General features: G+C 37.3%; 1 protein-coding gene across 1 annotated transcript in view; it reads left to right on the forward strand.

The window, feature by feature from the left end:
* The window catches only part of FAF1 (Fas associated factor 1), a 505,390-nt gene that overhangs the window by 179,681 nt on the left and 299,544 nt on the right, over window positions 1–26,165 (forward strand). Inside the window, exon 5 of the mRNA XM_055585945.1 lies at window positions 19,081–19,172. Within this exon, the coding sequence (XP_055441920.1) occupies window positions 19,081–19,172 (92 nt within the window). The remainder of the gene's footprint in view (window positions 1–19,080; window positions 19,173–26,165) is intronic.

The raw sequence follows: 26,165 nt of genomic DNA on the forward strand, positions 1-26,165 counted from the left end.
AAAATTCTCCAAGCCAGGCTTCAGCAATATGTGAACCGTGAACTTCCAGATGTTCAATCTGGTTTTAGAAAAGGCAGAGGAACCAGAGGTCAAATTGCCAGCATCCACTGGATCATCGAAAAAGCAGGAGAGTTTCAGAAAAACATCTATTTCTGCTTTATTGACTATGCCAAAGCCTTTGACTGTGTGAATCACAATAAACTGTGGAAAATTCTGAAAGAGATGGGAATACCAGACCATCTGACCTCTTGAGAAATTTGTATGCAGGTCAGGAAGCAACAGTTAGAACTGGACATGGAACAACAGACTGGTTCCAAATAGGAAAAGGAGTGCGTCAAGGCTGTATATTGTCACCCTGCTTGTTTAACTTCTATGCAGAGTACATCATGAGAAACGCTGGGCTGGAAGAAGCACAAGCTGGAATCAAGATTGCCGGGAGAAATATCAATAACCTCAGTTATGCAGATGACACCACCCTTATGGCAGAAAGTGAAGAGGAACTCAAAAGCCTCTTGATGAAAGTGAAAGTGGAGAGTGAAAAAGTTGGCTTAAAGCTCAACATTCAGAAAATGAAGATCATGGCATCTGGTCCCGTGACTTCATGGGAAACAGATGGGGAAACAGTGGAAACAGTGTCAGATTTTATTTTTCTGGGCTCCAAAATCACTGCAGATGGTGACTGCAGCCTTGAAATTAAAAGACACCTACTCCTTGGAAGAAAAGTCATGCCCAACCTAGATAGCATATTGAAAAGCTGAGACATTACTTTGCCAACAAAGGTCTGTCTAGTCAAGGCTGTGGTTTTTCCAGTGGTCATGTATGGATGTGAGAGTTGAACTGTGACGAAAGCTGAGTGCTGATGAATGGATGCTTTTGAACGGTGGTGTTGGAGAAGACTCTTGAGAGTCCCTTGGACTGCAAGGAGATCCAACCAGTCCCTTCTGAAGGAGATCAGCCCTGGGATTTCTTTGGAAGGAATGATGCTAAAGCTGAAACTCCAGTACTTTGGCCACCTCATGTGAAGAGTTCACTCATTGGAAAAGACTGATGCTGGGAGGGATTGGGGGCAGGAGGAGAAGGGGACAACAGAGGATGAGATGGCTGGATGGCATCACTGATTCGATGGATGTGAGTCTGAGTGAACTCCGGGAGTTGGTGATGGACAGGGAGGCCTGGCGTGCTGTGATTCATGGGGTCGCAAGTAGTTGGTCACGACCGAGCGACTAAACTGAACTGAATCAGGTTAGATCCTTTACCCCTGAACTACTCTGTTGTGGAAATATCAACCCTCATTGAGATAGTCTTATTATGTTTTCCACTTTTGGTCTTTCTCCATTCTAGCAGTTTCTTAATAGCAATTGGTGTCTTGCATTTGTTTACATGTTGTTTAATCACTGAGTATGCATTTTCTACTGTGATCTAGATATTGTATTCAATCCTAGGTATAAGACGGAGAAGAAAACTGGCATAACATTTATCTTCATAGAAATTAGTAAGGCATATAGACATATCCAATTCATTAAAAATAAATTGCAACCTATGAAAAGTTACCTATCATGAATAGAATTAGAATCATGTCACTCCTGTGACTGAAAAAAATTTAATGTACCTTGTTGTTGTTCAGTCACTGAGTTGTGTCTGATCTTCGAGACTCCATGGACTGCAGCACACAAGGCTTCTCTGTGTGCTTCTGATAGTGAAGATAGTGCTTCACCATCTCCCAGAGTTTGCTCAAACTCATGTGCATTGAGTTGGTGATGCTGTCCAACCATCTCATCCTTTGTTGCCCGTCCTTTTCTTCCTGCTCTCAGTCTTTCCCAGCATCAGAGTCTTTCCCAATAAGTCAGCTCTTCACATCAGGTGGCCAAAGTATTGGAGCTTCAGCTTCAGCATCAGTCCTTACAGTGGATATTTAGGGTTGATTTGCTTTAGGAAATCATGTACCTTATCAAGAGACTTTTAAAAATCCCATACAGTCATCTTAACAGATACGGAAAAAGCATTTAACAAAATTCAATATCCATTTGAAAGAAACTCTTCAAAATTAGGAATTAAAGGTAGATTCCTCAACCTGATAAAGGGCATGTATAAAAATCCTATACTTAGTATAATACTTAATGATAAACGATCAAACGCTTTCAACCTAAGAATAAGAACAAGGCGAGGAAGATCCCTCCTACCATTTCTGTTTAACATTGTACTCGAAGTCCTAGGTTAGAATGCAAGAAAGAAGAAGAAATAAAATATTGATTGAAATATCTTTATCCAAAAATGACATAGTAATCTATGTTGAAAGCCCCAGATGATCTACAAGCTATGTACTAGAACTAATAATTGAAATTCCTATGGTTAACAAGATACAAAGTAAATATATAAAAGATCAATTGTATTTCTTTATGCTTCTGCTGCTAAGTTGCTTCAGTCGTGTCTGACTCTGTGCCACCCCATAGACGGCAGCCCACCAGGCTCCCCCATCCCTGGGATTCTCCAGGCAAGACCACTGGAGTGGGTTGCCATTTCCTTCTCCATTTCCTTATGCTAGCAGCAAATAATTGGAAACTAAAGTGTTATTAAAAACTTATATTTTATATTATAAAAATATTTTTTAAAAGACTTAGGACTTTCCTGAAGGCTTAGATGGTAAAAAAATCTGCCTCATTGCAGAAGATGGGGGTTTGATCTCTGAGTCGGGAAGATCCCCTGGAGAAGGGAATGGCTATCCATTCTAGTATTCTTGCCTGAAGAATTGCATGGACAAAGAAGCCTGGTAGGCCAGTCCATGGGGGCTCAAAAGAGTTGGACATGGCTGAGGGACTAACACTTTCACCTTCTAGGGTAAATATAACAAAATATATGTAAGGCCTCTAACGAAAAACTATAGAACATTCCTGATGAATTAAAAACCTAAACTAATGGAAAGATATATTACATTCATGAATTGGAAGACTCAATATTATTAAAGGGTCCTTAGTCTCATATTAATCTATACAATCAGTGCAATTCCAGTAAAAATTCCAGCTATAAAAAATAGATACTGACAAGTTTTTTCTAATATTTATATTGAAATGCAAATGGTATAGAATAGTCAAAAGAATTTTGAAAAAAATCAAACATTTTTAGCTTTATACCACCTAATTTTAAGACTCATTTTAAAATAGTAACCATGTCAGTATGGTATTGGCAACAAAGATAGATAGGTCATTGGCACAGAATAAAGTCAAGAAATAGACCTACATATACTTGGTCAGTCAGATTTTTACAACTTTGTAAGTTAATTCATTTTAGTGAGAATAGTTTTTTCAACAAGTGGAATTGGTACTATTTGGACATTGAAATACAAAAAAAAAAAAAGACAGCCACATCAGCATCACCTCCACGTTACCCTTATACCACGTAGAAAAATTAATCCAAAATAGTGTACAGACCTAAATGTAAAAGCTAAAACTGTAAAATTTCTGAAAGAAGATTTTGTGACTTTGGGCTAGGCCAAGTTCCCCTTGATCCCTAGGACAGAAAAAACACAAATCTAAAGGAAAATTTGAAATATTAAACTTTATCAAAATTACACACTCTCATCTTTGAAAGATATTCTTTAAAGAAATGAAAAGGCAAGCTGAAGAATATTGGAAGAAAATATTTGCAGAACACATGCCTTATAAAGGTTTTATATCTGGGATACCTAAAATGAAAGTGAAAGTCGCTCAGTTGTGTCCAACTCTTTGTGACCCCATGGACTGTATAGTCCATGGAATTCTCCAGGCCAGAATACCGGAGTGAGTAGCCTTTCCCTTCTCCAGGGGATCTTCCCAACCCAGGGATCGAACCCAGGTCTCCTGCATTGCAGGCAGATTCTTTACAAGCTGAGCCACAAGGGAAGCCCTCTCAAAATTCAATCTGAAGAAGATAAACAGCCCATAAAACATGGGGAAAAGAGTCTATTAAACACTTTTTCAAAGAATACATAGGTAAAAAATAATATTAAAAAAATCTTTTTGTTGGAGAGGTAGAACATAATCTCATGAAAAAAATTCAGTACTGTTAGTTATTAGGAAAATGAAAACTAAAATCATAACGAGAAACAACCAGACAACTATTAGAATGGTTAAAATTAGAAAGACTGAAATGCTAAAGGGTGACATGGAGGCAGAGCAACTAGAATTTTCATATATTGCTCTGGGAATACAAAATGATATAGTTTTAAAAAAACGTTTTGGAGTTTGGTATGCTACAATAGAATCTTATCAATTAGAACATACTTACCCATATGACCTAGTGATTATATTTCTAGATATTTGCTCAAGAGAAATGAAAACATTTCCCCACAAAGACTTCTACATGAATGTTCAGTGAAGCTTTAGTCATAATGACCCCAAACAGGAAATACCTCAGTTGTCCATCAATTGATAAGTAAACACCTTGTGGTACAACAATGCAATGGAGTACTATTTAGCAACAAAAAGGAATAAACTGCTGATGCTGGTTATAGCATGGTTGAATCTCAAATATCGTGCTAAGTAAAAAAAGCCAGATACAGAAGGAAATCTATAATTTCATTTATATAACTTTCTGAAAAGGTAAAACTAGTGAAAAAAAATCAGATCCAGAGTTAAGAGATTAACTGCGGTTAAGTTCTAGTACATTAGCCTAGCATACATATACCCTTTTTAAAAAAAATTAATTTATTTATTTTAATTGGAGGACAGTCACATCACAACACTGTGGGGGCCCCTGCCACATATCAACATAAATCAGCCACAGGCGCATATGTGCACTCCACCCCCTACCCCACCCCACCCATCCTGAACCCCTCTCCTACCTCCCTCTCCACCCCATCGCTTTGGATTGTCCCAGAGCACTGGCTTTGAGTGCCATGCTTCATGCATTGAACTTGCACTGGTCATCTGTTTTACATATTGTAATATACACGCTTTAGTGCTCTTGTCTCATATCATCCCAGCCTCGCCTTCTCCCACATAGTCTAATAGTCTGTTCTTTACGTCTATGTCTCTTTTGCTGCCTTGCATATGGGATCATCATTACCATCTTTATTAATTCCATATATATGCATTAATATACTGTATTGGTGTTTATCATTCTGACTTACTTCGCTCTGTATAATAGGCTCCAGTTTCATCCACCTCATTAGAACTGACTCAAATGTGTTCTTTTGTTTTTTAATAGCTGAGAAATATCCCATTGTGTATGTGTACCACAACTCCCTTATTTGTCTGCCGACAGACATCTAGGTTGCTTCCGTGTCATAGCTATTGTAAACAGTGCCTCAGTGAACATTGGGGTACATGTGTCTCATTCAGTTTTGGTTTCCTCAGTGTGTGTGCTCAGCACTGGGATTGCTGGGTCATATGGCAGTTCTATTTCCAGTTTTTTAAGGAGTCTCTACACTGTCAAAAGAAATCAAGGATGACACAAATAAATGGAGAAATATACTATGTTCGTGGATTGGAAGAATCAATATAGTGGAAATGGGTATACTACCCAAAGCAATGTATAAATTCATTGCAAACCCTATCAAGCTACCGATGGTATTTTTCACAGAACTAGAACAAATAATTTCATAGTTTGTATGGAAACATATACCCTTTATTATCTGGTCTTATCCTACCTTTCTAGCCCTACTGCTTTCCTTACCTTGTAAATACCTGGTTCTGATTCCATTGTATGCCTTCAAGTGCTCTTCTAGTCCCTGAAGGATAGGCTTGACATTAAAATGCTTATTAAGTTTTAAGGTAAACAGCTTCAGAGGTTAATCAAATATACTCCCTAAAGAACAAATTAAGCGGTTAGGTAGTATGATGAAAAGCAATTGACTTGAGGCAAAAGTGATTGTCAAGGTAAAGTAAGTATAAAGCAGCAGTTGTGTGGCAAGGCTGTGGATTATGAAGAGTCTACAGCAACATGGAGCTGGTACCAGCGTTCTTCATAGCTCAACCATTTCTTCTGTTCCTTCATCCCTGTCATCTTCAGGTTCTACTAGTTATTAAATTCCATAAGAATGTTACTAATTTTATATGCATAAAAATCACCTTGGAAAGGGGATGGGGGGTGATTAAATGTATAAGTCCTGGGTTGCACCCCATAGATTTAGATTCTAATTCTGTAACAAGGTAGAGCCCACAAATATGCATTTTTAGAAACAAACTAGGTTATTGTGAAGAAATTGAAGAACTACATCTTAAGAAACACTGCTAAAGAGTCTTTTTTTCAGCTTACTGTCTCGTGCATCACCGTTTCCATTTTCAACATAAGCAGTTTATGCCTTCTTTTACTATTTCTTATCTTGCTGTTTTAATACCCTTGGTTAATAGCGTTCCTCTCTTCTGTTTCCTTTTTAATTCTTTGCTCTACTAGTAGATTTTTTTTGTTTGAAAAAGTAACAAGTTCCTATTACTATTCAATATATGTGGTTGAAATTTGGCACTTAGAAGAAAGTCTTTCAATAGATATTAGCTTCTTTGTCTCCCCTTTCTTTCTTGAATCCTGGGATAGAAATTGCCTTGCTCTGTTTTGAAATAATTCATTTCCAACCATATTCCTGCTCCAATGTTGATTGTAGAATGTTTATGAATTGAATAAAAGTGTGAAAAAAGTAAAAATTGCCAGTAATTCTACTTTTAACTACAGTTAACATTTTGCTGCATTTATTCCCAGTTTCATTCTATGTCTTTTATATAAATAAATGTTTTACAAAATTGAGATAGACTATGTTTGATGCATTAAAATCTGCTTTTTTTTTTTTAGTTGCAATATTACATCATGGTCATTTTCTATATTTTAAAATACCATTGAATCATATAATTTTTAAAACCTGTACTATGATTTATTATACTATTTTATTTTTGCTGGTTATTTTGAGCTTCCCTCATTCCTGATCTTTCACTGTAGTATGCTATAGTGAACTTTGCTGAACCTCAGTGATTATTTTTCTTCGTAAAGATGCCTAGAGGTGTACTTCTGCATGAGAGGTGATACACACTTTAAAAGTTTTAGATATATTCTACCAAATTACTCTGTGGAGAAATCTTTTTTTAAATTGCCATTAACAATATACTAATTTGTTGTCTTGCCAGTAGTTTGTGATATTAAAAAAAAATAGAACTCTCGCTAAGACTTCAGCATTAGAACTGAGACTATAAAACTCTTAGAAAACATAGGGAAAAAGCTTCAAGGCAGTGGGTTTTGGAATGATTTATTATTTATGACACCAAAGCACAGGAACAAAAGAAAAAGCAAGTGAATCAGACCTAATCAAAATTAAAAAGTTATACATGAAAGAACAGTGTCTATAGAGTAAAAAGGCAACTTACAGTATGGCAGAAATATTTGTGAATCATATATCTGATAAGGGATTAGTATCCAGAATTAGTATCCACCCCTATGACTTAATAACAACAACAAAAAACCAATTAAAGTAGTTCCTACTACAAAAAACCAAGTGATGTGATAGAGCTAATCCTATAGTTGTAATTGTATTTCAGTATCTAAATATATCAAATCAGCACATGTATACGTTACACTTATACAATGTTATATGTCAGTTATATCACAATAATAATTTTTTAAAACAAGCAAAGGGACTTGAATAGGTATTTCCCCAAATAAAGATACAGGTGACTGGTAGGCACATGAGAAGATACTGAACATCGTGAATCATTAAGGAAGTGGAAATCAAAACCACACTGAGATACCACTTCATGCCCATTAAAATGACTGTTATATATATAAAAAATAACTCCAACCAAACAAAAAGTGACAAATGTTGGCAATTTGATGCTTTAAAATCTGCTTTTTTTGGGGTATGAAGAAATTGGAAGTGTTGTGCATTGTTGGTAGGAATGCAAAATGGTACAACTTCTGGGGAAATAGTATGTCAGTTCTCTAAAAAATTAAACATAGAATTACCACATAATCTATCAGTTTCACTTCTGAGTATATATCCAAAATAATGGAAAATAGGAGCTTTTACAGAAAATCAGAACAAAAAGTGGAAGCAACCCAACTGACTGTCGACTGATGAATGGATAAGCAAAATGTGATATGTAGATAGAGTAGAAAATTGTTCAGCTTTACAGAGAAACAGAATTCTGCTATTTACTACAACATGGCTGAACTTTGAAGACATTATTAGGCTAAATGTTTCATAAGCCAGATGCAGAAAAGGACAAATACATGTTCAGTTCAGTTCAGTTGCTCAGTCGTATCTGACTCTTTGCAACCCCATGAATTGCAGCACACCAGGCCTCCCTGTCCATCACCAACTTCCCAGAGTTCACTCAGACTCACATCCATCGAGTCAGTGATGCCATCCCGCCATCTCATCCTCTGTTGTCCCCTTCTCCTCCTGCCCCCAATCCCTCCCAGCATCAGAGTCTTTTCCAATGAGTCAACTCTTTGCCTGCTGCTAAGTGCTGCTGCTAATTCGCTTCAGTCGTGTCCGACTTTGCGACCCCAAAGACGGCAGCCTACCAGGCTCCCCTGTCCCTGGGATTCTCCAGGCAAGAACACTGGAGTGGGTTGCCATTTCCTTCTCCAATGCATGAAAGTGAAAAGTGAAAGTGAAGTCGCTCAGTCGCGTCCAACTCTTAGCAACCCCATGGACTGCAGACTACCAGGCTCCTCTGTCCATGGGATTTTCCAGGCAAGAGTACTGGAGTGGGGTGCCATTGCCTTCTCCGTTCTTCGCATGAGGTGGTAAAGTACTGGAGTTTCAGCTTTAGCATCATTCCTTCCAAAGAAATCCCAGTGCTGATCTGCTTCAGAATGGACTGGTTGGATCTCCCTGCAGTCCAAGGGACTCTCAAGAGTCTTCTCCAACACCACAATTCAAAAGCATCCATTCTTCGGTGCTCAGCTTTCTTCACAGTCCAACTCTGACATCCATACATGACCACTGGAAAAACCACAGTCTTGACTAGATGGACCTTTGTTGGAAAAGTAATGTCTCTGCTTTTCATATGCTATCTAGGTTGGTCATAACTTTTCTTCCATGGAGTAAGCATCTTTTAATTTCATGGCTGCAATTACCATCTGCAGTGATTTTGGAGCCCCAAAAATAAAGTCTGACACTGTTTCCACTGTTTCCCCATCTGTTTCCCATGAAGTCATGGGACCAGATGCCATGATCTTTGTTTTCTGAATGTTGAGCTTTAAGCCAACTTTTCACTCTCCACTTTCACCTTCATCAAGAGGCTTTTTAGTTCCTCTTCACTTTCTGCCTATAAGGGTGATGTCACCTGCATATCTGACGTTATTGATATTTCTCCGAGCAATCTTGATTCCAGCTTGTGCTTCTTGCAGCCCAACATTTCTCATGATGTACTCTGCATAGAAGTTAAATAAGCAGGGTGACAATATACAGCCTTGACGTACTCCTTTTCCTATTTAGAACCAGTCTGTTGTTCCATGTCCAGTTCTAACTGTTGCTTCCTGACCTGCATGTAGGTTTCTCAAGAGGCAGGCCACGTGCTCTGGTATTCCTGTCTCTTGAAGAAGGAAAGTGAAAGTAGAGAGTGAAAAAGTTGGCTTAAAGCTCAACATTCAGAAAAGGAAGATCATGGCATCCGGTTCCATCACGTCATGGGAAATAGATGGGGAAACAGTGGAAACAGTGTCAGACTTTATTTTGGGGGGCTCCAAAAATCACTGCAGATGGTGACTGCAGCCATGAAAGTAAAAGACGCTTACTCCTTGGAAGGAAAGTTATGACTAACCTAGATAGCATATTCAAAAGCAGAGACATTACTTTGCCAACAAAGGTCCATCTAGTCAAGACTGTGGTTTTTCCAGTGGTCATGTATGGATGTCAGAGTTGGACTGTGAAGAAGGCTGAGTGCTGAAGAATGGATGCTTTTGAACTGTGGTGTTGGAGAAGACTCTTGAGAGTCCCTTGGACTGAAAAGAGATCCAACCAGTCCATTCGAAAGGAGATCAGCCCTGGAATTTCTTTGGAAGGAATGATGGTAAAGCTGAAACTCCGGTACTTTGGCCACCTCATGCAAAGAGTTGACTCATTGGAAAAGACTCTGATGCTGGGAGGGATTGGGGGCAGGAGGATTAGGGGACGACAGAGGATGAGATAGCTGGATGGTATCACTGACTCTATGGATGTGAGTCTGAGTGAACTCTGGGAGTTGGTGATGGACAGGGAGGCCTGGCGTCCTGCAAATCATGGGGTTGCAAAGAGTCGGACACGATTGAGCAACTGAACTGAACTGAACTGAAGAATTTTCCACAGTTTATTGTGATCCACACAGTCAAAGGCTTTGGCATAGTCAATAAAGCAGAAATAGATGTTTTTCTGGAACTCTCTTGCTTTTTCCATGATCCATCGGATGTTGGCAATTTGATCTCTGGTTCCTCTGCTTTTTCTAAAACCAGCTTGAACATCTGGAAGTTCATGGTTCACGTATTGCTGAAGCCTGTCTTAGAATTTTGAGCATTACTTTACTAGTGTGTGAGATGAGTGCAATTGTGCGGTAGTTTGAGCATTCTTCGGCATTGCTTTCTTTGGGATCGGAATGAAAACTGACCTTTTCCAGTCCTGTGGCCACTGCTGAGTTTTCCAAATTTACTGGCATATTGAGTGCAGCAGTCTCACAGCATCATCTTTCAGGATTTGAAATAGCTCAACTGGAATTCCATCATTCCTGAAAGATGATGCTGTGATATACTGTATATAACCTAAAACTGAGTAGCATTTTCTGGAACCCTCTTGTCTCAGACTCTGTAAGTTGTCACATATTTATGATTCTGTTGATAACTATAGGTGTTACAGTAGTGATCTTTTTGTTTAAATTTGTATGTTTGAGCAGCAAGATATACAACGACTGTACCTTTGGGTATCTGAGGTGAAAATGTTTGGAGGGAAAAGCAATGGAACATTGCCTTGTAGGTTTTGCCATTAACTTACTAGTTGTTCATGGGTAAGTCGTATCCCAGGATGATTTTAAAAAGCCTCTGAGCTGGGTCCTGTCTAGCCCCTAGTATCTAATATGTAATATGCTGCTTCTGCTACAGAATCTTAGTCCGATTTTTTTCAAAAGAGCAGTTTCATAGTTGAAACAAATGTTTCTAGGTGTTGATGGCTTATAGCGTTTAAAATAAGGAAGAGAATAGAGGCACTGGAAGATTTCTGATATTACCAAAAAAAGTGTGATTTGAACAAAGAAGGCAAAAATTCACGTTTGAGATTTGTGCTTGAGAGAAAGTCACATGATATATTATTTCTCATTTTCTAGGTGACAGGTATGATTTTCTTGCGTTTACTGGGAGACTAAGTCTCAATTTTCTTTAGGGGCAGTTTTTACTTTTTGGTGCTGTGTTGTGTTAAGTTTTTTTTTTTTTTTTTCCATTAAAAAATGGTAACAGGTGACATTAATATGAAATACATTCTTAGCTTTTTTTTTAAATTAATGTGGAATTCGAGTCTCAGAGAGGGCCAATAAATTGGGTTAGTAACTAATAGTCACTTAGTGATAGAATTGAGATAATGCTTGTCAACATAGTGATCATTAATTTTATACATTCTCAAGGAATTCCCCAAAATTATCAATTATACTTTGGAGAATCACTACTTTAGATCCACCAAAATAGTGTTGTAAAGAAGTCTCAAATGGATCAACCTGATATGCATGAAATTTAAGGACCCGTCAAAATAAACTTCTACACTCCTTAGAGGCGAACCATTAAATACAGACATTCATTGAGCCTGCTAGGCTCCGCTGTCCATGGAATTTTCCAGGCAAGAATACTGGATTGGGTTGCCATTTCCTACTCCAGGGGATCTTCCTGACCCAGGTATCGAATTCCCATCTTTGCATCTCCTGCATTGGCAGGCAGATTCTTTACCACTGAGCCACTGGGAAGCCTTCAAAATAATGACTACACTCTTTGTAATAGAAGCAGTGCAAGCCAGGAGACAATATAATGACGTTTCTAAGTGCCAAAGAAAGAAAATGTCAATCTGGAATGCTATATTCAACAAAAATATCTTTCAGAAATGAAAACTAAATTAAGACTTTATTTTCATACAAAAGCTACAAGAGCTATTAAACTATCGAAGTAAGTTCCTCAAGCTGAAGAAAATGACACCAGATAGGAAATTAGATTAATACAAAGAAATGAAGAGAAATGGTAAAAATATGAGTATATTTTTTCTTTCGTTTAAATTTCTTTAAAAGATAATTGACTTTATAGGTGTAAAGTTATGGAAAGAACACAACAGGAAAGGGGAATGGAAGTATGTTTTTGTCAGACAAGTCCTGTGTTATTTGAAGATGGACTGTGTGAAATTAAATATGCATATTGTAAACCCTAGACCATCCCTAAAACAATGAAACACACATTAAAGTAATTAAGTTAAGGGTTGAAATGAAATGAAAATACCTAATATATTCAATATTTGCAAATGAAGGTAGAGGAAGATGATAAAAGAAATAAAAATCAAGACAAATAGAAAACAAATAAGCATATAGATAATTAAATTATCTTCACATCTTTATGAGAAGGTAGAGATTGTGAGACTGTATAACAAAGAAAAACCAATTATATATGTATAAGAAATCCACTTTAAATAGAAAGTATAAGATTGAAATATAAATAAGAAAATAGTAACCAATATATGTGTTCTGTTAATCACATATTATGTTAATACTAAATGAACTAAAATTCTGTGCAAGTACTATCTATTATGAAGGCTAAATGGGAACACTTCATAATGATGAAAATGTCAGTTAATCCTAAAGACATAAGTATCCTAAATGTGTGTATATATAATAACAACTTTCAAAGTCTGTGTACCAAAAACTAATCACTAGAACTGCAATGAGAAAAGGAAAAAAACTACAGTTGTAATTGGGCATAAAAACACTCCTTTCCCATAGTAATGTTCAAAACAACAGATAGAAAATATGAATAGTGTATCAACCAATTTTACTTACGTGAAATAGATAAAATGCTTCTTAAAACTGTGTGTGCATCCATGCTCAGTCACTTACTCATGTCCAACTCTTTGCCACCACATGGACTATACTATAGCCCACCAGGCTTTCTCTGTGCCTGGAGTTTTTCAGGCAAGCATACTGGAGTGAGTTGCCATTTCCTTCTCCAGGGAATCTTCCTGACCCAGGGATCAAACCAGGTCTCCTACACTGCAGGGGGATTCTTTTACCACTGAGCCACTTGGGAAGCCCTCTCATAACCATAGGAAAATTTATATTCTTTTCACCTGCATTTGCTACATTCGTTAAGGTTAAAAAAAATGCTCTGCCATGAAACAAGTCACAGAAAGTGACCCAAAGTGACTTAAAAAGTCATGTTAGGTATGTTCTCTGACTCAGTGGAATTAAAATAGAAATCAAAGGAAACTTGAAAATTCTGATATATTTGGTAATTAACCTACAAGTGTGCATTGTAAGTCGCTTCAGTCATGTCCAACTGTCTGGGACCCTCTGGGCTCTTGCCTGCCAGGCTTCTCTGTCCATTGGATTCTCCAGACAAGAATTCTGGAGGTAATTAACATATCTCTAAGTAAACTAAGGATCAACAAAGAAATCACAAAGGAAATTAGAAAATATTTTTAGTTATGATGGAAACATCACATATCAACATTTGTTTTATGCTGACAAAATGGTATGCTGCTAAGTCACTTCAGTAGTGTCTGACTCTGTGCGACCCCATAGACGGCAGCCCACCAGGCTCCGCCGTCCCTGGCATTCTCCAGGCAAGAACACTGGAGTGGGTTGCCATTTCCTTCTCCAGTGCATGAAAGTGAAAAGTGAAAGTGAAGTTGCTCAGTCATGTCTGACTCTGTGCGACCCCCATGGACTGCCACCTACCAGGCTCCTCCATCCATGGGATTTTCCAGGCAAGAGTACTGGAGTGGGGTGCCATTGCCTTCTCTGACAAAGTGGTATGGAAGGGAAATTTACGGTTCACATGTTTATTTATATAAGAAGAAAGTTCTGAAAGCAATGAGAAATAAGAAAAGTGTCCCCACTCCACCCCACCCTTCTGCTTTTGAGAACCAAATATACATTTACCAACTGGACTAGAAAACCTCATAAGTCATGAGGCTTTGGATGGAGTACAGTTGATTCTTCAACAACTCAGGGGTTAGGGGCACCAACCCTTTGCACTGCTTAAAATCCATGTATAACTTATAGTCAGCCCTCTATATACCCTTTTCCTCTCTATCTGCAGTACCTCATCCACTGCAATTCAGCCAACTGCAAATTGTATAATACTGTAGTGTTTACTGTTGAAAAATAATCCATGTGTAAGTGAACCCTCATAGTTCAAACCTGTGTTGTTTAATAAGAGTTAACTGTACTAAGAAGGCTTTTGTCTTAGTATAGTCAAGATTAGTCCTAAATACCGCTCATGTGGTACAACATCTTAAAAGCAAAGACTCAAAAGGACAGAACTATTTTCAAATAACTGCCTCCCAAAATAAAGCTCAAGTATATTTATAGGAATAAGAAAATATTTAGCACCCATCGAGGTAAAATTCACAGTGTCTGGCATCCAATAAAGATTACCTGGCCCATAAAGAAAAATCAGTTAACCAAAAAAAAACCTGGAATTGACATAGATGTTGGAATTAGCAAATAAGGACATTAAAACAATTATTATAACTGTTACTTAAGTTCAGAAAAAGAGAGAAAAGATTTCAAATCATAAATGACTAAAAATGTAAAAATAGCCCAAATTGAATGTCTAGAGGTTAAGACTGTGATGTCTGAGATGAAAAACATACAAAGTGGGATTAACAGAAGATTAGACATTGAAGAAGAAAAGATTAGTGAACTTGAAGACATCACAGTAAAAATTTGTCACAGTGAATTTGAAGACATCACCGTTTTTTCCTACAGAGTTAAAAATACACTGACCATTCTTCTCTTAGGTATTTACCCAAGAGAAATGAAATCATATGTCCCATCAAAGACATGTATGTTATTTGTAACCTCAAGTATTTATTTGTAGCCTGAAACTGTGGAAAACAACAAATGTCCATAAACCAGTGAATGGATAAACAAATTGTTTTATATTCATACAATGGAATACTATTTAGTAATAAAAGAAACATTGTCATTACATGTAACAATGTGGAGGAATCTCAGACAATGTATTTTGAATGAAAGCCATATTTTTAAAGTATATTCTGAAATTCCTTTTATCTAAAATTCTAGATAATTTGAACCAATTCACAATCACAAAAATCAAATCACTGGTTCCCTGGGGATACAGAAAGGGGTAGTGTGGAAGAGTTAACAAGGTGTATAAGAAAACTTTTTGGGGTTGCTGAATAAATTCATAATCTTGATTATGATGATGTTTTTACTACTTTATATATTTGTTAAAACTTACCAAATTATAGATTGTGAATATATGTATTTTGTTTTTTACCAGTCATAATAAAACTTAAATGTTTTTGAAAAGAGCAAATCAAACCCTAAGTAAGTATGAAAGGAAAAACTTATACATACATAGACACAGGCATAGAAATCAATAAAGCAGAAAATGGATAAACATTATAGAGAAAATGAACTAAATGAACACAACTTAAAGCTTTTTTTTTTTTTTTGAGAAGCTCAATAAAGGTGGTAATTCTCTTGCTAATGTGAATAAGAACAAGAGAGAAAACACAAGTTAAACATATTGAGAATGAAAGGTACCTACAAACATTAAATGGATTATAAGGCAACATTAAGAATGGATTCATGCTAGAAAATTTAAAAGCTACATAAAACACTTTAAAAGCTAGAAAAATTATTTTAAAGGTGTAAGTTACCACAGTTGACAGAGAAAAAATTTAAAATCTTAATTGCTCTACATCTAATATATAAAGCTATAACAGTCAAAGCCTTCCCTGCTCCCTTCCTCACTCCCTTCCCCCCTTCCTCCTCCTCCAAAAAAAAAGTGAACCCCAAGCCCGGATGGGTTCACTGGTAAAGTCTCTAATATTTAAGGAAGAAGTGTTAGAAATCATTCACAAATAGAGAAAGATGAAATATTACTTAATTTATTTTATGTAATCAGCATTAACCCTGATACTAAAATCAAAGACATTATAGGAAAATGAAACTATTATAGACTGATATTTCTAGAGGCAGTCTAGAGGCAGAAATCCTTTATAAATATTTATAAATTGAACTCATTAAATGTAACAAAAATATAGATATGTATAATGACACCTCATGGTCAAGTGGGCTTTACTCAGGAATACAAGGCTTGTTTAACAGTTTTTATATAATCCATTATTAATTCACCATATTAGTACAATGAAGGAGAGAAAATCTATTGATCATTTTAATAGATGGAGGGAAAAACATTTGACAACAATATTTGGCTTGTCAAAAGCATTGACAACAATATTTAACAACAATATTTGGCTTTGCTGGTGGCTCAGTGGTAAAGCATCCACCACCAATAAAAGAGATGTAGGTTCAATCCCTGGGTTGGGAAGATCTCATGGAGAAGGAAATGGCCACCCATTCTAGTAATCTTGACCGGGAAATCCCACGGACAGAGGAGCCTGGCAGGCTACAGTCCTCGGGGTTGAAAAGACACAACTTAGTGACTAAAAAACATTTAAAATTTCATTTATTTAAAAAAATTTTTAAGTAATTAAATCCCAGCAAAGTAAGAATAAAAGGAAGCAACCCCACAATGGTTCTCTTTTCTTCATATCCTCACCATCACTTATCTCTTGTCTTTTTGATGGTAGCCATTCTAACAGATGTGAGATAATACCACATTATGGCTTTTTGTTTGTATTTCCCTAGTATTTAGTGATATTGTGCATCTTTTCATGTACCTGTTGGCCATTTTTTGTCTTCTTTGGAAAGATGTCTAAATCAGTTCAGTTTTAGTTTGATTATTTAGGGGCTTTTGGTTATTGAGTTATGTGAGTTCTTTATATATTTTGGATATTAAACCTGTATCTCATATATGCTTGGCAGTTAGTGGAGTGTTCCTTGATGAAATCTACATATCATCAGTTTTCACATATAGGGGTACTATAGTGGCAGTGCCATCTGCCTGTAATGTAGGAGACCTGGGTTCAATCCATGGGTCAGGAAGCTCCCCTGGAGAAGAGAATGGCAACCTACTCCAGTATCCTTGCCTAGAGAATTCCATGGACAGAGGAGCCTGGTGGGCTACAGTCTATAGGATTGCAAAGAGTTGAACACAACCGAGGGACCTAACACAATCACAATCACATAAGAAATACGGCTCACCTTTCTCTTATTTCCATGAAGAGAACAATCCTTTCTCAACAGTGATATTTTTGAAGGTCAAAGTCGATGTATTTTGTGCTTCTAAAGTATAATGTTGAATCAGAATTCTTTTATGATGTTTAATCACTATCCAAAGTGCCCAGATAGGAATTTTCTTAGGAAAGCAAAAAAAAAAAGTCACTAAGGACACTTTTCCAGTAGTCATGTATGGATGTAAGAGTTGGACTGTAAAGAAAGCTGAGTGCCGAAGAATAGATGCTTGTGAACTGTGGTGTTGGAGAAGACTCTTGAGAGTCCCTTGGACTGCAAGGAGATCCAACCAGTCCATCCTAAAGGATATCAGTCCTGGGTGTTCATTGGAAGGACTGATGTTGAAGCTGAAACTCCAGTACTTTGGCCACCTCATGTGAAGAGCTAACTCATTTGAGAAGACCCTGATGCTGGGAGGGATTGAGGGCAGGCGGAGAAGGGGACGACAGAGGATGAGATGGTTGGATGGCATCACCGACTCGATGGACATGAGTTTGGGTGAACTCTGGGAGTTGGTGATGGACAGGGAGGCCTAATGTGCTGTGGTTCATGCGGTTGCCAAGAGTTGGACATGACTGAACTGACTGAACTGAAGGCCATGAAGGGTTTGATTGTAGCCTTGCTTACCTAGACCACTGTGATTCCATAGAACTTATGTAGGGTAAGCTCCACCTTCCTTCTTTTCCTTTATCAGCATGGATTTACTTTTTTTTTTAATGTATAGTATGATCATTTTCTGCAGTGTTCAATCGCTTATTATAAATGGAATTGCATTGCATGTTAATCTAAAATTATAGACTAACCAATCTAATAAAAGCATATACATGAAATATTTGTACATTCTGATTTAATGATCTGTTTATTGTACTGTAGAAGCAGAAATGAGCTGGTTAATTAATAAGTAGACTTGATTCTTGAAAAGTACTTTGTAGCATGCTGGAAAAATTGTGTTTCTTTACTGTTTCTGATTAGTATCATTTTCACTTTTGCTTTTACATTTTGGTCTTTTCCTTCACCGAATAGTATATCCTTTCCTTTGATTTGGTTCTCCTTCACAAAACCCTAGTATACTTCATGCTTGGTTTTAATCCAGCTACAATTGAAACTTGAGTTTAAGTCTCACCTGTCTCACAAAGCCTTCTTTATTTGATCCAACATAACTTTTTTTTCTTTTCTTAAATTCTGTTCCTTTTTTTTTTAAGACAGTTTAAATTGTCTTCTAGATTATATGCATTGTTTTGGTTTTTTTTTTCCCAGCTACTTTCATGGTTGTTGTCTCCTCTATCCTTGAACCTTAGAGGTAGATAAGATAGACATTATTATATCCCATTTTACAGATACAAAAACTAAGAATAGACAAGTTCTTTTATTTCTTTAAGCTAAGACTTCAACCCCAAACTGCATTGCACAGTTTGCTTTCCTTATACTATAATGCCTCAAGTTTTATTCTTTACTGACTACTCCCACCATATGCTGATCACATATTGGTCGGTTTGAAATAGATTGTTTCTATTCAAAACCCCATCACTGATATCTGTTTCTTTTTAAAAAAACTGCTTAATTAATTATTAAGTTTTTTATTATAATGTTGAAACTTCACTTCTTCAAAGGGGCATCATGTTGTATGATCAAGATTTGAAGTTTGGACTACTGAAATTTTTCATATTCATTCATGAAACAAATGTCATTGACTTGAGAACCATATCCCTAATATTAGTACTAGCTTTGGATATGAATAAATACTGATTGTATTATTTTGTTATTAATATTTGGTCTCTTCTTATTTGTACAGGAGAAATTAAACAGATTTTAGAAAGTGAACTTCAGATACCTATGTCTAAAATGCTATTAAAAGGCTGGAAGACTGGAGACGTGGAAGACAGTGTGAGTTTCATAATTACCTAGAAATAAAAGAAAATTAAGTTATGCTATTGACTAAAGTATAAAATTGTTTTTTGTTAATGTTGTTACATATGACAAATGGAGATTTGGTAATAGTAACTTTGTTTAAGAATACAGCAAACAGTGTTTTTCAAGTTAAAACATTTCATTGTTAATCAGCAACGCTCATTAGGTATATAAGTGAAATCACTCTTTGGCATATTTTTCCTATTTATAAGTATTTTATAGAAGTCAACTTGACATCTTTTTTTGAGAGCATTTTATCCTTTTCTCAAACCTCATATGATGTCAGTAATTGCCTTGGAATAATAATTTTCTAAACAGTTACTTGTTGGCTTGAAAGAAGTCATACCCAGTATATATACATTTATGAAAGTGAGTGTTAGACACTCAGTTGTTTCCAACTCTTTGCAACCCCATGGACTGTAGTAGCCCACCAGGCTCTTCTGTCCTTGGAATTCTCCAGGCAAGAATACTGGAGTGGGTAGCTATTCCCTTCTCCAGGGGATCTTCCTAACCCAGGGATTGAACCCTGCATTGCAGATTTCTGCAATGCAGGAACCCAGGGCTTCTGCAGTACAGGTGGATTCTTTACCATCTGAGCCACTAGGGAAGCCCATATATGTTTATATCAAGTATTTATATGGAACAAAAAGGTAATAGGAAATATTTTTAACTTAGAAAATTTAAATGGTGAGAATGCTTCTTTGTTAGGTGGATAGGGTCAGGTGCATGGATGAGTTATATTTTAAGAGTTTACACAAAATGTTGCAATTTTAAGCTCGTAGTTGCTATTCTCAAGCACCCATTTTCAGCCTCAGGCATAAAATATTTTATGCACATTCTTTTTCTGACAGAGTGAGTGGTAAAGGATGGAAAGAAATGAGTTAAGTAAAGTTTTAGATGTTTGAAATAGAAATAACTAAATCTTTTCACACTAGTAACTGAGTTGATATTTAAATACCAGGCATGAACTTAAAATCTTCAACTTTCAGTTCAACTCTCTGTCAACAGTTTCTGATAGACATTGTGCTTATAAAAATTTGTATGTGAGTTCATTTGATACATGGAGATACTCTGAGTACTTCATTAAGTTATTTATAGGAATTTCAGGTTGACAAGATACTTATAAATTTAAGTAAAAATTAGTGATGTGCTATATTAGAGGTTATTGATATTATAATAATATCAATAACTTCAGATATGTAGATGACACCACCCTAATGGCAGAAAGCTAAGAGGAATTGAAGAGCCTCTTAATAAAGGTGAGAGAGGAGAGTAAGAAAGGTGATTTAAAACTCAACATTCACAAAACTAAGGTCATAACATCCAGTCCCATCACTTCATGGCAAATAGATGGGGAAACAATGAAAAGAGTGACAGACTTTATTTTCTTGGGCTCTAGAATCACTACAGATGGTGACTGCCGCCATAAAATTAAAAGGTGCTTGCTCTTTGGGAAAAAAGCTATGACCAACCTAGACAGCACATTAAAAAGCAGAGACATCACTTTGCCGACAAAGGTCCGTCTAGTCAAAGCTGTGTGTTTTCTGGTAGTCATGTACGGATGTGAGCGTTGGACCATAAAGAAAGCTAAGCATCGAAGAATTGATGCTTTTGAACTGTGGTGTTGGAGAAGGCTCTTGAGAGTCCCTTTGACTGCACAGAGATCAAACCAGTCCATCCTAAAGGAAATCAGTATTCATTGGAAGGACTGATGCTGAAGCTGAAACTCCAGTACTTTGGCCACCTAGCGTGAAGAGCCAACTAATTGGAAAAGACCCGGATGCTGGGAATGATTGAAGGCAGGCAGAGAGGGGGGCAACAAAGGATGAGATGATTGGATGGCATCATCGACTCAGTGGACATGAGTTTGAGCAAACTCCGGAGATGATGAAGGACAGCGAAGCCTGGTATGCTGCACTCCACGGGGTCCCAAAGAGTTGGACACGACTGAGCGACTGAACAACAACAACATTAGGAGTTACCTTACTTTTTCTGTACTGAGCCAGGTAGTTAATATTTTAGGCTTTGTGGACCATGGAATCTCTGTTGCAACCACTCAGTTCTGCTATCATAGATGAAAATAACTGTAAACCATATATGAACCAGTGAGCATGACTGTTGGATTAAATCAATATTTGTGGACATAGAAATCTTCATTTTATATAATTTCACATATCAGACACTACTCTTCTTTTGATTTTTTTTCAAACATTTAAAAATGCAAAAATCATGCTTAACTGACAGGACATACAAAAGTTAAGTAGTAGGCTGAATTTTTGCACAGGCTATAGTTGACTGACACCTGGTCCTTTTTGGCTGTTCTAATTGAAATGTAGATTTAAGAATAAAAAGAAGTATTGACTAAGTAAATCAACAACCTTGGTAGAAATAAAACAGCAAAATGCATTAGTTTACATAGCTATATCATTTATCCATTCATTTATTGGGAAACCCATGGTTTTGAATTACCTACCCGGCATTTTTGGTAGCTTGTAAAAAGAAAGGCAAACATTTTCAAAATGTTCTTAAACCCCAATGTGTTCTGGTAAGTTGTTTCTCAGTAGCCATAAGAGATTGGTTCCTGCATCTTCCCCCTCATACCAAAATCTATGGATGCTCAAGTTCAGTTCAGTTCAGTTCAGTCGCTCAGTTGTGTCCGACTCTTTGTGACCCAGTGAACCGCAACATGCCAGGCCTCCCTCTCCATCACCAGCTCCCAGAGTCCACCCAAACCCACGTCCATGAATTGGTGATGCCATCCAACCATCTCATCCTCTGTCGTCCCCTTCTCCTCCTGCCCTCAGTCTTTCCCAGCATCAGGGTCTTCTCAAATGAGTTAGCTCTTCGCATCAGGTGGCCAAAGTATTGGAGTTTCAGCTTGAACATCAGTCCTTCCAATGAACACCCAGGACTGATCTCCTTTAGGATGGACTGGTTGGATCTCCTTGCAGTCCAAGGGACTCTCAAGAGTCTTCTCCAACACCACAGTTCAAAAGCATTAATTCTTCAGTGCTCGGCTTTCTTTATAGTCCAACTCTCACATCCATACATGACTACTGGAAAAACCATAGCCTTGACTAGACGGACCTTTGTTGACAAAGTAATGTCTCTGCTTTTCAATATGCTGTCTAGGTTGGTCATAACTTTCCTTCCAAGGAGTAAGCATCTTTTAATTTCATGGCTGCAGTCACCCTCTGCAGTGATTTTGGAGCCCAGAAAAATAAAGTCAGCCCCTTATATAAAATGGCATAGTATTTGCATATAACCTATACATCCTCTTTATGCTTTAAATGATCTCTAGATAACTTATAATACCTAATACAAAGTAAATGCTATGTAAATAGTTGCTGATGTGTGGCAAATTCGAGTTTTGCTTTTTGGAGCTTCTGGAATTTTTATTTTTACAAGTATTTTCCATCCTTGGGTGTGGAACCTATGGATACAGAGGGCTGACTGTTTATGTACTCTTCTCCCTAAGTGATATTTTCTATTTCTATGCCATTAATTTTCTGATTACTCCCAAATATGTATTGCTAAGTTATACGTCTTTGAATTTGTATAACCAAATTGGTAGTTCCCTTTTATTCTTGCATACCTTATTGGCATTTTTAGCTTAACATATTTAAAATGGAACTTTTGATTTTCCTTCCCATGCCATTTCTCTACCAGTCTTCCCCAGTAAATGGCAGAACCATATCACCACTGCTAAATCAAAAAATGCGGGCATTAATCTTTTCCCATTTGAAAAACACCTAATCCTTGGAAACTGACTCAGCACATTGTATATCAACTGTACTTCAGTAAAATAAATTTTAATAGATAAATTAATTGGCCATGCTCTGCAGCTTGCAGGATCTTAATTCTCCAACCAGGGACTGATCCTGGGTCATGGCAGTGAAAGCACTGAGTCCTGGCCACTAGATTGCCAGGGAGTTCCTCAATAAAATAATTTTTAAAAAAATTTCAAAAGTACCTAATCCTTAGTAAGTCCTATAGACTCTGTTTTCAAAATATATCTCAACCGTAGCCACTTTACAGTATTATTATTGCACGGCCTAATCCATGTTGTTAGCTTATCTTGCCTGGACCAGTGTAATAGCTTCATTATTATTTTTTCAGCTTTTCTTGGGAGGGGATTCTTCCTATGCATTCTCCATAGAGGAGCCACAATGTTCTTTTAAAAACATAAATCAAATTATATCACTTTCCTGGTAAAATATAACTTTTTATTGCACTTTGAATAAAATTCAAGCTACTCACCATGGTTTAAAAGGTATTGTATTATTTACCCTATATTCACCTCTACAACCTCATCTTCAGCCTTTCATACCTTCACTTTCCAAGCTGCGATCATAGAACCTTTTAATTCTTCTAAAATGCTCAAGCTCTTTACATCTTTATCTGACAGATGCTCTTTAGCTGCCTGGAATGCTTTACCCTCAGTTCTTCACATGGGTGACTTTTTCATCCTTCAAGTCTCAGCTTTAATGTTACTTTCTTAACAGTTATTTGTATTTTGTAAAATGGCTCCCATCCCAGCATTTTCTATCACAACACCATACAAAATGGTGTTTCTTTCATCATTATATATCCAATGCCGGATATAATAAGCATCAAATAAATGTTTGTGAAATGACTGACCTACTTAAAGTATATGTTTAATCATATCATATGTGGTTTGAGAAGGTTTATTGGAAAATCTTTGGATCAGGAATGGTAAAGTGACAGTAATGATCAAGTGGTAAGACCAAGCTGTTATCAGTAATCATCAAAGTAAAATAATGAAAGATATCAGTAATCATCAAAGTAAAATAATGAAAGATAAAAAATGATAAAAGTAACTTTCCTGTGTTTGTATGCAATATTTTTGTTTGTTTGTTTGCATATTAACTCTTGCAAGGTAACAGATCAATTTCAGAGTAACTTGCATATATTTGACAAAAAGATTGAGAACTTCAAGTCTTCCTGGATGATTGTGAAGTTACAATTAATTGCCTATTACAGTGTTTTTTTCAATCCATGGTCACAAATCATTAGTGAGTTGTGAAGTTAATTGAGTGGGTTATACCCAGCATTAAAAGAAAAGGAAATAGGGATAAAGGATGTCAGAATATATTGCAGATAATGAGTAAGTATTAAGGCATGACAAATGTAAGTCAAGAATAAGTCCCAAAGCTTGTGAAGGAAGACTCTGCCTTTAGTAACATGGGTACTCTCATGGAGGGTCAAGAATAAATTCGTTAGGTTATATGCTAGGATAAGATCAACTCTCCCCAGGTGTCCCTACTTTCATATTCAGGGTTAAAAGTGATTCCTAGATATTTACTCCACCTTTCTTTCCAATACTTTCAGCCTTGACATTATTATTTGCTTTGATTCAACCAGAACCAGTTTCATTATGCCTTTTATACTGTTTATGCCAGTCACCGCAAGGAGTCTCAGATTCCCAAATTATTCCTCACTTAAATCTCCATAGCCTCTGTACAACCCATATCTGTCCTTGTTCGTTTTGCTCTCCACTGCTTGAAAATTTTTTCCTGAGCCCTATGGAACTAATTTCATCATTAGCAAAATTCCTTCTATTGCCAACCTCTTGTTACACATTCTCTTCACCATCTACCTCTGACTGAAATCTGCCTTCCTGAAGATATTGTTTCTTTTCAGGATTCTCAGTTTTAAATGCTTTTCTCCGAAAAAGATGGGAGTACCAGACCACTTGACCTGCCTCTTGAGAAACCTGTATGCACGCCAGGAAGCAACAGTTAGAACTGGACATGGAACAACAGACTGGTTCCAAATAAGAAAAGGAGTATGTCAAAGGTGTATATTGTCACCATTATGTGCAGAGTACATCATGCAGAGAAGGTGATGGCACCCCACTCCAGTAGTCTTGCCTGCAAAATCCCATGGACAGAGTAGCCTGGTAGGCTGCAGTCCATGGGGTTGCAAAGTCAGGCACAACTGAGCGACTTCACTTTCACTTTTCACTTTCATGCATTGGAGAAGGAAATGGCAACCCACTCCAGTGTTCTTGCCTGGAGAATCCCAGGGATGGGGGAGCCTGGTGGGCTGCCACCTATGGGGTCACACAGAGTCAGACATGACTGAAGTGACTTAGCAGAGTACAATATGAGAAATGCTGGGCTGGAGGAGGCACAAGCTGGAATTAAGATTGCCGGGAGAAATATCAATAACCTCAGATATGCAGATGACACCACCCTTATGGCAGAAAGTGAAGAAGAACTAAAGAGCTTCTTGATGAAAGTGAAAGAGGAGAGTGAAAAAGTTGCCTTAAAGCTCAACATTCAGAAAACTAAGATCATGGCATCCGGTCCCATCACTTCATGGCGAATAGATGGGGAAACAGTGTCAGACTTTATTTTTCTGGGCTCCAAAATCACTGCATATGGTGACTGCAGCCATGAAATTAAAAGGCTATTACTCCTTGGAAGGAAAGTTATGACCAAGCTAGACAGCATATTGAAAAGCAGAGACATTACTTTGTCAGCAAAGGTCCGTCTAGTCAAGGCTATGGTTTTTCAAGTGGTCATGTACAGATGTGAGAGTTGGACTATAAAGAAAGCTGAGCGCCGAAGAATTGATGCTTTTGAACTGTGGTGTTGGAGAAGACTCTTGAGAGTCCTTTGGACTACAAGGAGATCGGTCCTGGGTGTTCATTGGAAGGACTGATGTTCAAGCTGAAACTCCAGTACTTTGGCCACCTGATGCGAAGATTTGACTCATTTGAGAAGACCCTGATGCTGGGAAAGATTGAGGGCAGGAGGAGAAGGGGACAACAGAAGATGAGATGGTTGGATGGCATCACCAACTTGATGGATTTGGTTTGGGTGGACTCCGGGAGTTGGTGATGGAGAGGGAGGCCTGGCATGTTGCGGTTCATGGGGTCACAAACGGACATGACTGAGTGACTGAACTGAACTGAAGTAGCCATTATACTACTGGACTAAC

The sequence above is a fragment of the Bubalus kerabau genome, chromosome 6 (assembly GCF_029407905.1).
Source record: "Bubalus kerabau isolate K-KA32 ecotype Philippines breed swamp buffalo chromosome 6, PCC_UOA_SB_1v2, whole genome shotgun sequence".
NCBI lineage: Eukaryota > Metazoa > Chordata > Mammalia > Artiodactyla > Bovidae > Bubalus > Bubalus kerabau.